Source organism: Amphiura filiformis, chromosome 13, assembly GCF_039555335.1.
Source record: "Amphiura filiformis chromosome 13, Afil_fr2py, whole genome shotgun sequence".
Taxonomy (NCBI): Eukaryota; Metazoa; Echinodermata; class Ophiuroidea; order Amphilepidida; family Amphiuridae; genus Amphiura; species Amphiura filiformis.
In genome coordinates this window covers 41,041,008-41,060,443 of record NC_092640.1, presented here as the reverse complement: position 1 = coordinate 41,060,443, position 19,436 = coordinate 41,041,008, and the positions used below count along the sequence as shown (strand labels likewise).

The window sequence follows — 19,436 nt, the reverse complement described above, 5'->3', positions numbered from 1 at the left end:
GACCGTTTAAACAAACAAACAAACAAAAAACAAACAAACAAATAAACCAAACAAACAAACTAACAAACAAAACCTAACTTTAACCCTATTGACCCTTTGGCCAATCAAGTAAACCCTCTTTTCAATTTATCAAATTTGGTATATTTTTAGGGTCAGTGTTTAGAATCATACCTTACACATCCCTATCCCCCAGTTCTAGAAGATAAACTTATTATATTTTGCCATTCATTGAATCAACAGTTGTAACTTATTTTTTCATCTTTGCTTCTCTTTTGATCCCAATGCAGGTGACACATTGGCACAGTCCTCATTTCCATTCGTATTTTCCGACGGCCAACTCATACGCTGCAATACTAGGAGACATCCTGTCCGATGCCATCGGGTGCATCGGGTTTACGTGGGTAAGCTGAGCATTAATCAATAACTTAGTCATTTTGTAAGTGTAGCAATAGAGATGGATATTAGAATAGCTGCCAGATGCTACTGTGCACCACGTTTAAAAAATACAGCACTATTTGTTTAATATTTTTAATATAAAAGAAATATCTTTCTGCTCTACAGATGAAACATAATAGTATGGAGGCCACATTGACAAAATGCCTCTATTTAAGATTTGTTTGGAACATTTTTTGGTTCAAATTCAATTTACAAATTTACATTTTTAAAAACCCAAATATCACTTTTCAGAAATGAGACAGCCATATAAATGGGGCTATTCCATTTAAAATTCACATTACCCCTGTGGAAAACTTTGGGAAATATCTGCCACAGGGGGAGTATGAATTTCAAATGGAATTAGCTCATTAGGCAGCTCCATTTGAATTTCATACACCCTCTGAGAAAGATTCAACCTGAATCTTCCACAGAGGGAGGGTGAGTTTCAAATGGAGCTGCATTATGTGTTAATTCCATTTAAAATTCACACTCCTCCTGTGGAAGATACTTTCAAAATCTTTCACAGAGGTATTGTGTATTTTAAATGGAATAGGCCATTGAAAAAAAGATTGTATGTAGGTAAATTTTAATACCATTAGAAGCTTTGTCCAAAAATGTTGACATTTTCTACTATGTGGCTATTTTCTGCTAAATGGCCTATCTGCAAATGAACTGTAAACTATAAATAAGCATGTACTTTTTTATGCCAACATTTCATCATCAAGTTTACAGTACAACATTTAGGTTACAATATGACACAAATGTTTCTTTTATCCTTTGAATTGAGCCAGATTGACTAATTGTTATGTCTGATGTCCGCCTCATTATAACAATAGCTCATTATAAAACATTTCCTGTAATTACCATAAATTTGTTGATTGCATGTTGTATAAAGTTGGCATTTAACTTGACGTCATTGTAAAAAGCTAATTTGAGTTTTTGTTTGTGTGCATGCCATCTGTCTGTAAAATTTTGAGTGGCAAATTAGCATTTTAATTAGTAGCTTTAATTTTTCAATTGCATGTCATAAAGTAGTAACAATTTGCATATCATGAATGTTAATTAGCAATTTAGAGCAATATAATTGATAACCTATAACTTTTTCAAACATTCTGAAAACAGTGTAAGTTCACTATGTAGCAAACTCACAAAATAAAATATAATTTTTTGTACAGGTATCATTAAAACATTCTGAAAACAGTGTAAGTTTACATTTACATGTGTGAGGCATATAGACTATAGCAAACTCATAAGAATTAGTACAGGTATCATTAATTTGTGTGTATCTTAAAATTAATTGAATGTGTCTCATGAAAGAAAAAAACCCGAGATGATTATTTTTAATATTCAGTGGAGAATATTTACAAAAAAATATTATCCACTAAATCAGGGACTGCCTTTTGAAAATGAGAAAAGAGCTGTAGAATGATTTTATGGTCTCTTCAAGAAGAGCTTTAGAAGAGCTGTCTGCACCTGTGTGGCCATTAAAGCATAAAGTATTTACAAATTATCTATCTAGAGGAGCTATAAATCACTCTTGCAAATGCAACTTAAGGAGAGCTGTAGAGGAGTGATTGCTCTCACTCCTGTATGTGGCTATTTTCTGCTAAATGGCCTATCTGCAAATGAACTGTAAACTATAAATAAGCATGTACTTTTTTATGCCAACATTTCATCATCAAGTTTACAGTACAATGTAAAAATCCAAAACAAAAAGGTCGACTTTTTCACTAATTTGCCCTGTCCTCAATATTAATTCCTAGCTACAGGCTTGAGGGCAGCTATGGCTTTATTTTCTGTCATTTTCTTGGTTAACTGTGTGTGCACTTACTACACCAGACATAATGCAACATGTTTGCAAGTAAGAGCAGGCTCGTAGACAGGATTTTTTTGCTTTGGGGTGCAGAAAAGTGGATTTTTTTTCCCAAAATATATTTGTTTACAAGCAGAAAGTAAACTTAACCCCATAAAGAATTGCCATTTTTCTGGTTAATTTGAATGGTTCAAATTAATTAACAAATCGAAATGTTAAAACATGAAAAATTGATCCCTTGGATTTGTTAATTAACATGAAAAATTGATCCATTGGATTTGTTAATTAATTTGAACCCTTATGGGTACATTTTTATATGTTCCCCCTAAAAAGTGGACCTTTTAGTCAATTAAGTGAGGTGGTGTGCATTACCTTCCTCACACCCCCGGCTAAGGGCCTGGTTAAGAGATACAAAACTGTCAAGAAGATTTCCCCTGCCAGTGTTCAAGAAGATGCCCCCAGTCTCATATTTCTTTTTATTTTAATCTTGTTACTGGATCGGATAGCAACTTCTGCACAGTACTTTTAGTATATTTTGTGGGACATGATAGCACATCGGATGCTTCAAATTGCATTCTGAATACGAGGAATGTCTTTCTGATATCAAATCATTTATATTTTTTGAAATTTGCGAAATAATACAAATTTCATGGCAAATTATTAAAAATTTATATTTTTGATATCTTTTTGGGGATAAAATGTATATCTTCAATATACGAATGGACAAAATTGTTCAAATGATGGATGGATTTTCCTCCCTTGGTTGCAAAGAAATTAATGATTACATAATGCGTGCATCAATGCAGTTCATTCCAAGTTTGATCAACAGGTGCATTTTTCATACTCGCTTACCCCTTTCCAAAGTTTGTGTATATCTCATTAAATTTAGTCCTCATTATCTATTTTATAATCTTATGGTGTTATGTTATTCATGCTTCCATTGAAGAGGAACAACAGTTTGCCCAAGCAAAATTTGATTTCTGCAATTGGAAGCTTCCCAGCTTTAACTTTTTATGTTGTGCATAATATTATGTTATACTATAACTTTGGAAAGAACATTTGAGCCAAGAATGACAATGATCAAGTGCTTACAGCTTTACATGTTGTTTTTGATATCGTGCAACATTATGTTGAAGTTTGAAATTTAAACTGACATTATTTGGAAATATTCCAAAAACATTAATGTGTGAGAAAACTTTTTAGCCAGCTGGAATTCTTTTTACATAGACACATCTGCATTTACATAAATACTCTTCAAAGTTGCATGAAAGCAAAAAGTCAAAGTTACTTGATTTCAGAAGGACATTCCTCGTATTCAGAATGCAATTTTGTGTCTGATGTGCTCTCAGGGCCCACAAAAGATATTGTGCAAACATTGTTTCCTGATCCCCTATATATGCTTATAAGCCCAAATTGTTTTTTGGTTAAAATATCTTAGGGAATTACAGTCAAGAAAAGTAGAATCACAAAGTGATACACATTTCTTGCTAGACTTTCCTACACCTAGTTTAATTAGATCAATTAGACCATTATAATGGTTTCCTTAGAAAATACTTTAATACCCTCTATTGTTAATGTCTCATCCTGTCCATCTGCTCATCTATTCTTATCCTCATTATTTTCATCACTTCTGTTCTTCTAGAATGTAGAATAATACTCTGTATGCTAGCCATAGGCTTCAGCATAATAAGTGCGAGTTTTGAGATATTTTCTAAAAATATCAAAAGCTACCTTAAGAACCACAGAACCAATACTAGGCTTGTTTGTACATTTGAATGCATTTTTCATGCTGATTGCAATTATACTAAAGACAATGTACATTTCTGAAATTCTTGAATTTTTAAAGAACAATTGAAACTGCACACTTAAAACTACGGGTCAAAAATGACCCAAACGGGTCATTTTTTGACCCCAGCATAGTTATCAACTAAACACCATACCACTAACGGGGTCATTTTGACCCCATTGGTCGGGGTCATTGCAATGACTACGTATTTGGGTCAAATAGTAACCCCATTGGGGTATTTGGGTCAAATGAAATGACCCCTTCAAAAGGGTTGCCTTATTGGGTTACTTAATGACCTCATTTCGGGGTCAAATGAAATGACCCATTTGAAAGGGTTGTTTTATAGGGTTACTCAATAACCACATTTAGGGGTTGTTTGGATTTTTGTAGTAGGCCTATGGTCATGCTGGTCCCACCAGGACATAAGTGTGTTTCTGCACAGAGAAAGCATTACATAAACAGCAAAATGCATCTGTGTATCACACTCACACACAGTCAGTCATCGCCTATGACAGTTCACGTATTATAAGCTTACATGATATAAGCTTAACAACTGCAGCCAAGACACCAGCCACGACAGCATGAAATTGGAATGAATCTGCGTGCATAGACAAGGGTCTATGCATCATTGCAGTCTCACTTTTCAACTAACTTTTCATATTCCATCATGCAGACAAGCACACACGACAATCCGCTGAGCTGCACAATCAGAACAAATATGGCGCTGATGTGACCACGTGATGCAAGTCATTATAAAGTTGACAAATTGGGTAACTTCGGTCAAAAAATGAGTTTTATTTATTAATCAACAAACATTAATTGCAGCTCATGTTTAAACTCATTTATGAATTGAGATTTTCAAAGCGGAAGATTGAAACTGATATCAATGCGCGACGGTATCGGCAAAATGACCACTAAGTTTTTGACCACGTTCGTCGTGGCTAAAATGACCTCGTGAATGTGGTCAAATTAAAACAGTACAACCCCCTTGAAGGGTCAAAACAACCCCAAACGTGGTCAATTCAAAATGACCACGGAAAATATAACCCCGTAGTTTTTAGTGTGTGGTTGTCTGCAGTTGACACCCGCATGGAAAGGGTTAATCACAGAAGATGAGAACTTTTCTCATGTACTCTGGAATAATCAATTCAGGCAAACAGTAGTAGACAGGCAACACCATCAGATCCAACAACTTGTTGCCTGTGCAGGAGACAATGTCAAGAAATCAATCCCATAATGCATTGCTCAGATGTTGATTTATTGTGAACAGTCACATAAAAAAAGTACACTTTTACAGGAAAATAAACTATGAGATTAAATTTTCATGATGACATTACTTGTCATTATGGATCAAGATATTTTAGAAAATAGAGTAATTATATTCTTTATTTTTTCATGCATAATTTCATCCATATCGAAAAAATAAGTGCCCCTAGCTTTAAACTTCTTTCCAAAAGGAGATCCTCTGGATCAGGAAGGTTTCTTACTTAAAGGGTCTAGAAGTAAAAGATGAAACAGGCATCTTTCAGCCAATAGGCACTAACCTTGACTAACAACTTGAGTTGTTCAAGGCTACAAAGGTGTGTGTCAGTGTTTGGTCTGCAAACGAGGACACACACAAGATTTTTTACTCTAAACTGCGGACTTACCTGCAACTGAGGACTCACAATATTATATCTAGATCATTATGGTTTGCTATTGGATCACAAAAATTTGGCATGTGCAAAGGGGGGGGGGGCAAAAGATCTTTTGATATTTTGGCAGAGAGGCAGAAGTGTTTTGGCAGACCGAGGGAGGGGAAGCATTTTTTGGCATTTCGTTTGGAAATTTTACCCCCCTGGCTCATGATTATTGCATAGCCACTAACCTGTCTTGCTGTTTACTTGGATTCTATTGCTGAATTTCCAAGTACAATAATCAGCCACTTTTATTTATATTTTGTTGCAGGTGTCAAGTCCAGCGTGTACAGAGCTAGAGACAGTTGTTATGGATTGGATGGGCAAACTCTTAGGTCTACCTGATTCCTTTCTATCTGGGGAAGGAGAAAGCAAAGGAGGGGGCGTAATACAGGTAAGATGCTATGATGGGGCTAAAGCCCCAGACAAACGAGTACCTAGACCAGTGACTTTGATTCTCGTAGTGAAGCCGACACTGCTTAGCAACGACTTTGACAAGGACGCATTCCCGGACGCAATCAAGTAGATATGCTCGCGTCTACGGAACATGTTGCATTTGACGAGAGCGATAATGGCGCAGCAATCACGCAAACGAGCGCGTCTTTCTCTCCAGACATGAACGCTTATTTCTCCGCGTCCGACCACCCGACCAAAATCACCTTGGATGCGTGGCTTCACCTACTGCCATGGTTAGGGATGGGCACTCATAGGTCTAGGTGATATGTCTATGGCTAAAGCGGGGGAGGTGAATCTACTCCAGATCAGTGCATGGGCATCAATCCTGGGGGGGGGGCACACAGGGAAATTATTTCCTTTCCACTTTTTGACAAAATTAGCAATTTTTAGTTCTTTTCAGCCAATTTTCAATAACTTAGGCCAAATGTCCCTCCCCACTTTTCAAATGCGTATATCAATGAGTTAGTCGATTATCAGGCAAAAAAGGTTTGCCTCTCAAACCAGTGTGCATAAGTATGTGAAAGCCATCCTAGCATGGTAGCTCTATGCGCTGGGCCTTTTTACAGGCTTTTTCAGTAAGGGCTGAAAACAAGAAAAAGTGGGCTAAAAAAATGTTGCTGGCACTTAACTTTTCTAAAGAAAGAAAAAATAGGCAGCACTTAGCTTTTTTGAAAAATGTTTGAGAGACCTTATATTTGAGGTGGGTAGATCAGATGTGTTATGAACATCCCCTAGTTTTGTGTGATGTGTACAGTGAGACATTTCAGCAATACACAAGCTGTACTATATAATCCTGATCAAATAGATTAAAGCTAGGGATCTTGTAATATTTAAAATTTTATTTCAGATTTGCTATCAGCACATAAAATACCAACTACCGTATTTAGTCAAATAGTCGCCCCCCCCTCAAATAAACGCCCCCACCACTTTTTTCAACCAAGATGTTTCAAAAATGCCGATATTTCCATGCTATCTTGTGTAGTAAGCAGGGGTGTGAGAGTTCAGATTAAAATCTGAATTCAGATTTTTTGATCTTGATATTTATCTCTTTTTCTACACTTTCTCTGTACAAAAGTATAGGAGCTTGCCAAATTTCAGACTTTTTCAGATTTTTTCAGATTTTTTTATCTGTGGTCACTCACACCCCTGAGTAAGCTTACCAAGTTGCGCACATGGTCGATAATAGTGTAAATAATTGGCGAAAATCTGGATCAGAAACCCCGGAAGTGAGCAAGAAGTCACTGTGTTTTTAGTTCATAGTTCGTCATTTTAGCGTGTGTTTTTACTTTACCTAATGATTTTAACGGGAATTATTGTTCTAAAATTGACCTTGAATAAACGCCCCCCTTGGGAAAATGTAACGCCCCAGGGGGCGTTTATTTGACGAAATACAGTGTCAAAATATTAAGACGTTGTATCACATTTGGTACCCCCTATTATAATATAAGTGATCATAGAGATACAGCCCATAAGCTCCCATACACACACACTTGGAATAGATTGTAGTAGAAAGCCTGCCCTCGTTTGTATTTATTTAACATTTTAACAGCCATGATATAGATGGCAGCAGTTAGAAAATAGATGTGAGAAAAAAGATACTGCTGTCACCTTGCAAAATGTGATGTTGTTGGAACCAAATCAGTTCATAAAGTGGTTAATAAATGCATGGACTACTAGTATACTCAAAATTCCACTGACAATTTGGAGTTAAGGTTCCTGAGATGTGGTAACTTGCATGTTGCATGTAGAAGACAGCAAAATAAAATTATTTAAAGGTTACACTTCTTAAAATTAGTTTCAGCAGCAAATAGTTGATCGCGTATCTGCATATGCAATTGTACATATTTAGGCATGGCATACTTTTGACTTTCAATTGCACCACATAGATGTGGGCATATGCTTGGAATTCAGTAATTGTACAATTTTTTAATGTTATAACATGTTTTGATTTTGGTAAAAAAGTTTTAATGTCAGTGTTGTATAATGGTCATGAAGACATTTGAAGACAATGTTTTAAATGAAAAAAGCTATTATACAACATTTTACAAATGTTGCCCAATTGTTATAGCAAAATATTTTTTAACAGACATATTTACAAAATAGTTTGTCAACATTTCAATAAATTTATGTTAGAATGTTTTGCAGCAAGTTTTGCAAAATGTTTTTAAAATGTTATTAAAACGTTTTACACCCTTTCGTTTTGTGTTTTTTGTGTTTAACTAACTTTGGGGACTTGATGGCTATAAATGAGCAGACAAACTTAAAACTGGATAAGAAAGAAGTTCCAGATAAAACTGTAAAAATAAAAAATTTTGTATAAAAAAGAAATAAATTTAGATCAGTACAACGACTGTGACTACCCCTAACAGCTTCCCATTGCACCTGGGTGGGGTGAGGTAAGCGAGGCAAAGCACCTTACCCAAGGGCACAACATGGTGGTGGGACGGGGACTCGAACCCACACACAGGACTCAAACCCACACACGTCCAGCAAGCTCTCAGATTATGAGTCCAAGGATGTAACCACATCCCATTTTTATTTCTTTTATGTTCACATCTATCATGAGAATTTGATGGTATCCCATCTCCCTAGAAATACATGTTTCCAATTTAGTACATTCCCCATTTGGCATAAAAGTTAATTAATCAATTCACATCTTTTGATATATACACAATATAATAGGATCATGCCCCTTTTGGAATGATTGTACATGTTTTGTGTGGCAACCATTTGATTATGGTTCAGGACCTCTGTTCCAGTTGACAAACTGATAGCACTTCAATAGTGAATCTTTTTTCCATCTTATTTCAGGGCACAGCGAGTGAAGCAACAGTTATGGCCATTTTAGCAGCTAAAATGAAGTCAATACGTGACATACAACACACAGAACCAGATAGGGATCAGTATGAGATTATGTCAAAACTAGTGGCATACTGCTCAGAACAGGTAAGGCAAAAAAAAAAGATTGTTTGCTTGTCCTCCAGCGACCGACCGTAATTTACCACCCGAGTTTAAAAATAAAAAAGTTTTTAAAAACTTTTACCGACTGACCGACCCAAATTTGTGTGTATGCATGTTTTGTTGTGCACTGTAAACTCGATGTTACGATTTTATTTGACCGAGTTACTAGCGTTGCTACAAACTCCAAAATTTTGGAGGTATTAAACAACAACATGGAGAATATAGAGGTCGATGTTAATTGAAGAGCGTTTTAAGTGGTGGAGAAGAAGGTACAAGTTGGAAGTGAGATCGATGTTAGTGAAACCTGAGACGAATACAAGTGTATTCGTCTCAGAGTGAGACCATTGGCAATGCTTGGCACACTGTAAGATCTTGGTTTGGGTGTGGGAAAAAAAAAGAAGAGAAAAAAAAGATTCCCGACCGACCGACCCAAGTCTGAAAAAGTTGTGGAGGACAAGCAAACTATCTTTTTTTTTAAGCCTAAGCTTACAACACACTCAACCATTATGTCAAAACTTGTGGCATATTGCTCTGAACAGGTAAGCTTACAACACACTCAACCATTATGTCAAAACTTGTGGCATATTGCTCAGAACAGGTAAGCTTACAACACACTCAACCATTATGTCAAAACTTGTGGCATATTGCTCTGAACAGGTAAGCTTACAACACACTCAACCATTATGTCAAAACTTGTGGCATATTGCTCAGAACAGGTAAGCTTACAACACACTCAACCATTATGTCAAAACTTGTGGCATATTGCTCTGAACAGGTAAGCTTACAACACACTCAACCATTATGTCAAAACTTGTGGCATATTGCTCAGAACAGGTAAGCTTACAACACACTCAACCATTATGTCAAAACTTGTGGCATTGCTCAAACCAGGTACATGTAAGCTTACAACATTTGTTAAGCAATAATGTTGTGAAACACTGTGCAAAGTTTTAAGAGGTATTTAACAGTGTATCTCAACACAGGCCTATGGTCTTGCAAGGGGGGGGGGCATCGGCAACATGGTCCAGTTTTGGTGACACTTGAATTATGTGGTCGTCAATTTTCAGAAATACATTAAGTAATAGAGGTAGTCATTGTTGCTAAGATCACCGCATTGACGCTTGACTGAAGAGGTGCGTCACACAATGCAACTTCTGCGTAATCGGGGGCGTAATGTCTAACATGCAGAACGACAGTACCCACAAGATGGCGGATCCCGCTGAAAAGGCTGATGGCCTCTATTGATGAAATAGAATACATTTTTCATAAGGAATACTCAAGGAATCTAAATATAAACCAAGAATTCCCAAACTGGAGTGCAACACAAATGTGGGTAGCGAGCACTTCTTCAGGGGTCATAGACAGGAAAGAAAAGTAAGTAAAAAATAAATGGAGAATAATAGATGCGTAATTATAAATAGAAGAGAGAAGAGATTCAAATTAGCTTTTGTCAGTGGCGTAACTAGACATTTTCATTTGGGGGGCAAGCGGGGCCAAACATAATAAATGAGGGGGCAGGTATCATTCATGCTGTTTGTGTTTGTAAGTGCGTCAACACCCTCGTCGCACTGGGTGACACAGGGGGAGATATGCTTGGAATGTGTCCCTGGAACAGTGGCCTAGGTTTCTTTTTGACATGGGATGAGGTTGGAAACATTGTCTTGATGTATAGTGAATCCAACACCTTTTGGCGACAAAAGAAGTTTATGGTACAAATGCGCATGCGCGAAGCGTGGGAAAAATTTTGGCATATTGAAGCTAAACTGGTGACATATGGTACACAAGCGGAATAAATGCATGCAAAAATTGGTTTTTTTAGGTTAAAATGAACAAATATGAGGTTAATTAATACTCACAGATCGCCTACTTTACCTTTTTCATGGGTGGGGGGGGGGAAAAAGCCCCCCTGGCTTTTTGTTTTTCATCACAGCATCAACATGCATGCAGGGTACCAACAATGGGCATCAGCTCAGTTTCCATAACAATGATAACAGACAGTACCCAACTTTGAGATGGGCTCTGTGTAAATAAGCATCATTATTTCAGTCTATAATAGCGAATTGATTAATTCAAATTAAACAATTCATTGATGTTAGCACTGGGTAGTAGCCATTACTGCCAGTAGACAGGAAGTCTAGAAAGTTGACCTCAATGCTGTGGGTGGTCTTCCTGTGCTTTTGAATGGGACAGGAGTAACCTTGGCCAATTTTTAGACCAAAATTTTGGATTTTTCAGATGTTTTTCTAAGTTTGTGAGAGCATAACGTTAACAAGACTATCCGTCGATGGATTTTTATTTCCGTCGGAAAATATTTTTTAAATTAAGTTTTTCATAACATATTAAGAAAACAGAGACCCCTCCTGTAAAATATTTTAGCTAGGTCAGTTTTGAGTAGCCTTGGTGAAAATGATCAAAAAAGTGCCTATTCTTTTGTGTGTGTACGGCCATTACCTGTCACTTGGTAGTCTTGTACATGTCTAATGGCGCTGTCCATGGCCACTCGATGAATTGTTTAATTCAAATTAATCAATTCGATATTATAGACTGTATTTTGTATTATGATGTGTGAGTCACACCTTTATTTTTCTTATCAAAAGTTGGGTCACTGGAAAAAAGTTTGGAAACCCTGATTTGGCATGTTTGGTGTAAAAATAACCATTTTGGAAAAAATCAAAAAACAATTGCTCTATTTTTTGTGATGACATAAAAATCTATTGTTCAAAATTTAGTCTTTGTTTTTATTTGCAAAGGCTAGCTATACCACTGTGCCTCATTTTACTCATAGGTAACAAAATCGATTTTTTCTTGTTTGTTTGTTTTAATTTTTAGGCACATTCCTCTGTAGAAAGGGCAGCTCTTATAGCTTCAGTACGGATGCGCTTACTTCCAACAGATGAGAAAAACGCCCTCAGAGGGGATGCGCTGAGGAAAGCGATAGAAGAGGACAAAGCCAAAGGACTTATACCATCATTTGTAAGAAACTTAGTTCATAAAAATTGATGTAAAATCATTGGTTCTACCACCACAAAATCATTTTAACCCATTTAAGGTTATTAAATATTTTAAACTGTTGTGATTTGGTAGTTCACAGCATCTTACGAATGGTAGTGAGCTTTGGCAAAAACTGCATTGCTCAATTCATAGCTAGCGTGTAGAAGACTTAAAATATCACATATATACTTTTATAGGTCCTGCGGTTCTTTAGTTACGTTGTAAAGATGGTTGAAACAACAACACTTTTGTAAAATGTACATAACAACAATAAATTAAGCAAATTTGCAAAGTATACGATTTATAGAATGAACTTTTGCAAAACATCAAAGTGTTATTTTTCAATAATATATTGATCTAGATAATGAAAATTGATTTTTAGGTTGCTTCGACCAACAATACCTTAATAGATTCCTTTTACTGGACAGTGGGATACTGACATGTAAAGGTGGTATGGGTCTAGCTGTGTGGCAGTGAAGGGTTCAGGCTCTCCATCTGTGCATCTGTTTGCTAGATCCCCTTCTCCCATTTGGAGATCAAAATTGTAACTCTTGAGCCAAAATTCAAGGACATACTGAATATTCATAACTCTACAATCCGCAGGCGCGTAGCCAGCATTGTCAGCCTGGGGGAACGTCAGTATCGTCCCTATTTTTCCGCTCCTTCCCTTTCTTTCTCTCTTTTCTCCCCTTTTTCTCGTCCCCATTTTTCCGCTTCTCCATCCACATTTTAGGTGTCCGACTGGCTACGCATACTGACAATCCATTTATTAGGCCCAAAATTAGTTCACTAGACTTAAAACTATGTTAAAATTTCAGTTCAGGAGCTACTATTTTGCAGGAACTACATCATAGATCATGCTCACAGTGTGGTTGATTGGGCAAACCTTTTCTGCATGAAAGTGGGCCAATGTTTTTAATATGCGCAGTCATGACCAAATGGAATGATACACACATACAGGCGCTGGAATGAATTAGCAATTTTCTTTGTTTACCTCATTTGTTCGGCCCAAAATTAAAAGGGGACTTATCTGACGGTGAAAACGAACAGTCTGTAGCAAAAAAATAAAAATATATTGTTATGGAAATGAACAATAATTGCTTTCAGTCCATGAAAAACTAAGTTATTAGTTAATCCTGAAATTAAATAAAGTACCTGCAGAATGAAATAGTTTTTCAGCAAAAATAATCTGAATGTTATTTTAACATGTCATAGGTGTGTGCTACCATGGGGACCACAGGGTGCTGCTCATTTGATAATATAGAGGAGCTTGGAACTGTATGTAAGTATTGTTTGATCATTTTAACATTGTCTCAACAAACCCAAATCATATAGACTCACACAGGAAAATTACTAGCAATACCAATAACGCACTTTCAAATAATTGGGCAAAATACCCCGACCATCTATCTATGGCAACCCCCTTCGTTCACTAGGTCACTTGTGCCTGGCTGTCAGCGTTATCTCCTAGATTTCAGCTGTTAATGCCTAGATATGCCCGACATAAAAAAAATTAACATTAAATAATCAACTTCATCGCACATTTTCAAACCATTGGTAATGCTTCAATTTCATCACACACATCCCGCACATTCACACACTTCCATAGAAAGCTATTTGGGTATTTATTTGAAATGTAAATCATCATTAAATGTTGAATCTCACCAGAGATCCAACCAACCATTATGTGTGGACTATATAACATTAATTTCAACCTTTTGAATCCTCCCAGATGTGGGAAAAAGGCGCTATATAAATTCGAAATTGATATATATTATTATATTTATTTATTATTAATACTTACATGTATGAGGAACTGTTTTTGAACACTTTGTATAATATAAGTATTCTGTATTACAACTAAACACATGACAAATAGTGATTACTCCCTTTATTATGAGCAGTGGCGTAGCCATGCGCCATGACTTTTTCCAGTGGCGTAGATTTCTTTTTGACATTGGGGGATGAGGTTGGAAAAACTTTCTTGAAGTTAAGTGAATCCAGCACCTTTTGGCGACATAATAAGTTTATGGCACATATTGAAGCTAAACTGATAAAATATGGTGTAAAAGTGTAATAAATACGCGGGATGATTGTATGGACCATCCCCCCTGGCAAAATATTTGGGGGATTTATCCCCCCATCCTCCCGGGTTCTACGCCTGTGACTTTTTCAAAGGGGGCTTTTTGTATTAAAAAGTACAAAAAAGGCCTAAAAAACTTAAATATCAGGATGGCCAGAATCCCATAAGGGGGAGGTGGCATAGGATGGGCAGCTGCCCCCTTGCCTCATGCCACTTAACATAAGATAATAAACCGAAATAGCAAAAAGAAACCTCGTATTGACTTTAAAATGGGTTTTAAGGATGTTGGATTCAAAATAGTCACTTTATGTGACTAATATAGTATTTTATTATGTTTTTCATTTTTTCAATACAACCACATTTTCAAATCAGCAACAAATTAAAACTTCCAACAACTGCTATACATGTGTTTCCATGTGATGGGTCACATTTTAATTTCAGCCCTGCAGTTTGCTTGATTAGTTTTAACAATTTGATTCAAACTAAACTTGAATACTTCCAGGTAATGAAGAACAAATCTGGCTACATGTAGATGGTGCTTATGCTGGCAGTGCCTTAATATGTCCTGAATTCAGATATCTTGGTGCTGGTTTAGAGGTGAGAATTGTGTGAAGGTTGGGGATGTACAATCTTGTGCAAAAAACGTTGGGACAGTTGATGTTTTGTGAATTGAACATGAGGCTGAAAATATATGATACATTTCATAGCTCTGACCCACCTTAAGGTGAGAATCATGGGGTAATTTCAAAATCTCTGGAATGGTTTGTGGATTGATTTGTTCTATCGTAATCAATAACTTTCTGTAAAGTGTTCAGCCTTGTGGGTGTGGCAGTGCATTATGAAGATCATTGCTCTGAGGTTAAGTTACAGCATAAAGGCAGTCAATAAATTTTTATATTTATTTTATTGTAACGGCAGGCCCGTACGCAGGATTTTTTTGAGGGGGGGGGGCGATTTTGTGAAAAGTGGACTTTCTTTCTGAAATTTGGACCTTTTTTTGACGAAAAACCCGTAAAAAAACAGATTGGGCCTGTGTAGGGCCTGATTGTAAGGTTTCAAAAGATTCAAGTGAATGGATAGGGGTCACATAGTGGGGCATCAGTTTGGGACAAAGGCAGCTATGTGAGTTACCAATAGAGGTTATCCGTGTTCTATAAGCTGCATATCCTATCAACGACTGCTATACCTTGTTTAGGATTTTCAAAAGAAGTACCTGCATGTGCAACCATGACTGCCCGCCAAAGTCATACAAGTAACTCCGAGGTCATGCATTGAATTGGTTTGAATGAGGAATACTACGGGAACCACCGCCTATTGTTAGAAGTCACACATGAGTAACGTGGATAACCTCTATACCAACACCGTGTCCTCTCTTTTACATGAAGCAACTCACACCTGATTTAAAAACAAAACAAAATGAGGCTACGCGATATGCACAAATTCTTTTGTTATTGGCCGGCCCACTTTTATTTCAGCAGATTGTTTTCGACTTGGGGGAAAATAAAACAAAGAATATTCTCTTCGTACTCTAGTAGGCCCTACTCTTCGTAGTAAGTGGTATTTTGTAATGGTTACTTTTTCTAGCTTGCTGATTCTTTCAACTTCAATGCACACAAATGGCTGCGAGTCAACTTTGACTGTTCCTGCATGTGGGTGAAGAACCAGCAGGACCTCGTGGGTGCCTTCCATGTCGACCCAACCTACCTAAAACATGAGCATCAGGGACAGGTCATTGATTATAGGGTAAGTAAGAATTTGAATCCAAGACATTTATAATGGCCCTCTTGTCACAGGAAATGTCAAACTTGGGCAATAAATGGCAAATAATGGATAACATTGCTAACATTTGCACCAAGCAACAAGCTGTATAAAGTTGCTTGAACTCAGATTGCATCATATGGGTTGCTATGACAACAAAACTGCTTCACCTTGGCCAAAGTTGACATGATCAAGCTCGCAAATTGGATCAATGTTTGCCGTTTTTGGCCAAGTCATTTCCCCTTGTGACGTGTGGCCCGGGGGGGGGTACTCAGTACCAATGACCATACGGGGACGTGCTGCAAATATGGGTAGCATTTTCAGCCTTTTGGTATATCAACGACCCCTTTTTCAAAGCCTATTTTGGTATATGAATGGGTCCTTTTTTCAAAATGTTCTCAATTTTTTTCGGAAAATAGCCCAATTTTTCCTTAATCTAGCCAAAATTGTCACAATTTGGGTTAAATTCGGCCGAAAATTTTGACTTTTGGTATATCAATGGGTCCAAATTTTTTGAAAAATTGGTATATTTATGGGTCCACTTTCAAATTCTCAGCGGCACATCCCTACCAAAACCAAACTTGAGTACCCCCCCGGGCGTGTGGCCTTTTAATGGGTTAACCAGTGGCGTAGCATCATAGGGGCATGTGCCATCAATCAATTTAAAAATTTAGAAAATCCAATAGAAAAATTGCCAAAAAATGGCCCTAATCAGACCCGGTGTCCCATCCCAATCATGGATTGTGCCTCACCCCAATTGGATGACTCACGCTATGCCACTGGGGTGAACAGGGCCGGGTTTACCTTTTTGGGGGCCCTGAGCCAGGCCAAAATTTGGAGGCCCCCCAAACGCACCGTGAGGAAAGACCTGGCCTGTTATATGCAATTTTTGAACCCTATTTTGGCCCAAACATGGTGTTTTTGGCTAAAATGGAAGATGCACACTGCACAGGGCGAATTTGGCCCCCCCCCCCCAATTTGGGGGCCCTGGGCCCGGGCCCATCTGGCCCTATGGTAAATCCGGCCCTGGGGGTGAACACCAGGAACAGGTCATAGATGATGAAAGGATGATTAAGAATATGGACATAATAGACTTGTGCAATATTATGACAATATATTCTGCATTTGTTTGATCAATTTGCATTTAATTTGATTGTGGTCCATTCTGACAGCATTTGGCACAGTGCTACAGTGACATACTTTCAGTAGGAAGGAATTATTTATAGCGATACAAAACATTCATTTAATTTTTTTTAAAGAGAAGAAAAACCAAGTAACTTATCAAAAGGTAAATGTTTATTTTTAGCAAATGGAAATTATATAATTGGGTAATTTGCTTTGTTAAGTTTGACTCCAGAATTTGACTCCGTTTTTGTTATCAAATAAGTTGCCATACTTTCTGTGCTGAACTGTTGAAATCAATTTTGAGCAGGAAGAACTCATGACAATTGTTATTCAATATGAGTATAAATAATATTTTATGTCACTAAATTGAATTGTGAAGTTTAACCCTGGACACTAACTTCAATACCATTATGTTATGCAAATAAGTTTTTTCGCTTTGGATACTAAACTTACAAAAATATGTGACAAACTCGATCAAATGTGGTGTGATCAGCAAAATCAGTCTGAAGTCGGACATATTCAATTTCCAGTTTCTTATAGGATTGTAAACAGCATTTGCAAAGCTACATTTGGCAGAAAACCTCATTGAAATTGGACAACCAACTCTATCAAATGTGATGTGATCAGCAAAATTAGTCTGAAGTCGGACAAATTCAATTTCCAGTTTCTTATAGGATTGTAAACAGCGTTTGCAAAGCTACATTTGGCAGAAAACCTCATTGAAATTGGACAACCAGTGCAAAAGATGTGAGCAGTTAAAGAGTTTCCAAAACAATAAGAAACAAAAGGAAATACTTCCTTTGTTTGGGTATATCTCAAAATCAATATCTCTGACTTACAACTGATTTTGCTTGATCGCATCACAAATTACATAATATGAGGAACAAAATTAATAACAACCACTTAAATATATAGATGTCAGTATAAATCTGATTCTACCATACATGACTTGAAATCTTTTTGACAACTTTTTGAAAAGTTACTTAAAAAACGACATGGAAAGGTTTCGATTGGTTGATTGAATCACATTGCGAAAAATTCTGAAACATCAAATACAAATTTTGGTTTGTGTGGGGATGTGCGCCTGAGATTTTGAAACCATGTACTAACACTTAATTTAACAAAAAAGAGACAAAAAAGAGACCAAAAATATATCAATTTGCAAAAAAAATTACACCAAAAAGCTTGAAAAAGTACAGAAACTCTGCCGCACATCCCTATTCACACAGCTTTTTTGAATTTTTCAAATAAACAAAATGAATGTCAAGTTATGCAAAGAAATGTTTTGTAACTCCTAAATTGATTTTACCATTTTTGAAACATCCGGCTTAATAAAACCTTCTAGAAAAACCAAAACACCATTAAATCAATCCTCGTACATTACATGTATAGGATGTTGAAAAGTGTAACTTTTTCTGAAAGCACCATTTTTGGAAAATGTGCTTTTTTTGACCAAAAATTGTTCATGGAAATGGGACAACTTTGGGAGGGTAACAAAAGGATTCTTCTATTGACAGCTTTTTGAATTTTTCAAATCAACAAAATGTATGTCAAGTTATGCAAAGAAATGTTTTGTAATTTTAGGGGGGTATTTCTTTTGAACCCTGTATTATGCAGGCCTATAGAGAAAAAAAGCCAGGATGGCAGAAAAAAATCAATTTTTTATTTAATTACAACAACAATATTATTACAATCTATTATTAGAGCCAAATGGTGTAGCTATTATATCAAATTAAAGTAATTGTGGTAGTTTGCTTACAGATAATTAGATGCCAATGGTCATTTTTCTAAAAGTGAAGTTAAACTGAACTTCACTTTTGTGCTTTGCTCTCTTATATAAAATTGATCAACTTCCATTTATTTCCAAATTTTAGAAAACTTTAAAAAATACAAGAATAAAATTGTAAATGTAGTTGTTTATTTATTCATCATAATTACCTTTACTGATTCAAATTGCATTTCTTTTTCAAGCAAAAACAACAACAATGCATCGACCTGGTCTTTGACTTAATTCGCAATATCTAAGTGAATTATGTGAATTGAATAATACAACTGGTGGTGGTGGTAATTCTTTGACTACTTTTGTCAACTGACCAAATCAAAATTTTATCAATTGAATTGTGATATAAGACCAAGAGTAATGTCTAATACAACACAAATAGATGTGACCCATCTCCACAAAAGAAGTGTTAAATTTGACAGAAAATAACAGCAACATATGACCAATTAAACATGCCAAATTCAATCTTTGAGATATTATATAATTATTTTTGAAAATTGCTGAAATGTTACTAAAGGTTTTGATATGAACAATGAATAATCACATCAAACAACCGTGCTGTGATTTTTTGC

The 19,436-nt window shown here is 36.4% G+C and overlaps 1 protein-coding gene across 1 annotated transcript in view; it reads left to right on the top strand.

Annotated features, from left to right (window-relative positions):
- The window catches only part of LOC140168357 (aromatic-L-amino-acid decarboxylase-like), a 55,421-nt gene that overhangs the window by 12,732 nt on the left and 23,253 nt on the right, over positions 1–19,436 (top strand). Inside the window, exons 2-8 of the mRNA XM_072191729.1 lie at positions 288–401; positions 5,982–6,104; positions 8,978–9,112; positions 11,957–12,100; positions 13,334–13,400; positions 14,704–14,798; positions 15,786–15,944. Coding sequence (XP_072047830.1) covers positions 288–401; positions 5,982–6,104; positions 8,978–9,112; positions 11,957–12,100; positions 13,334–13,400; positions 14,704–14,798; positions 15,786–15,944 — 837 coding nt within the window. The remainder of the gene's footprint in view (positions 1–287; positions 402–5,981; positions 6,105–8,977; positions 9,113–11,956; positions 12,101–13,333; positions 13,401–14,703; positions 14,799–15,785; positions 15,945–19,436) is intronic.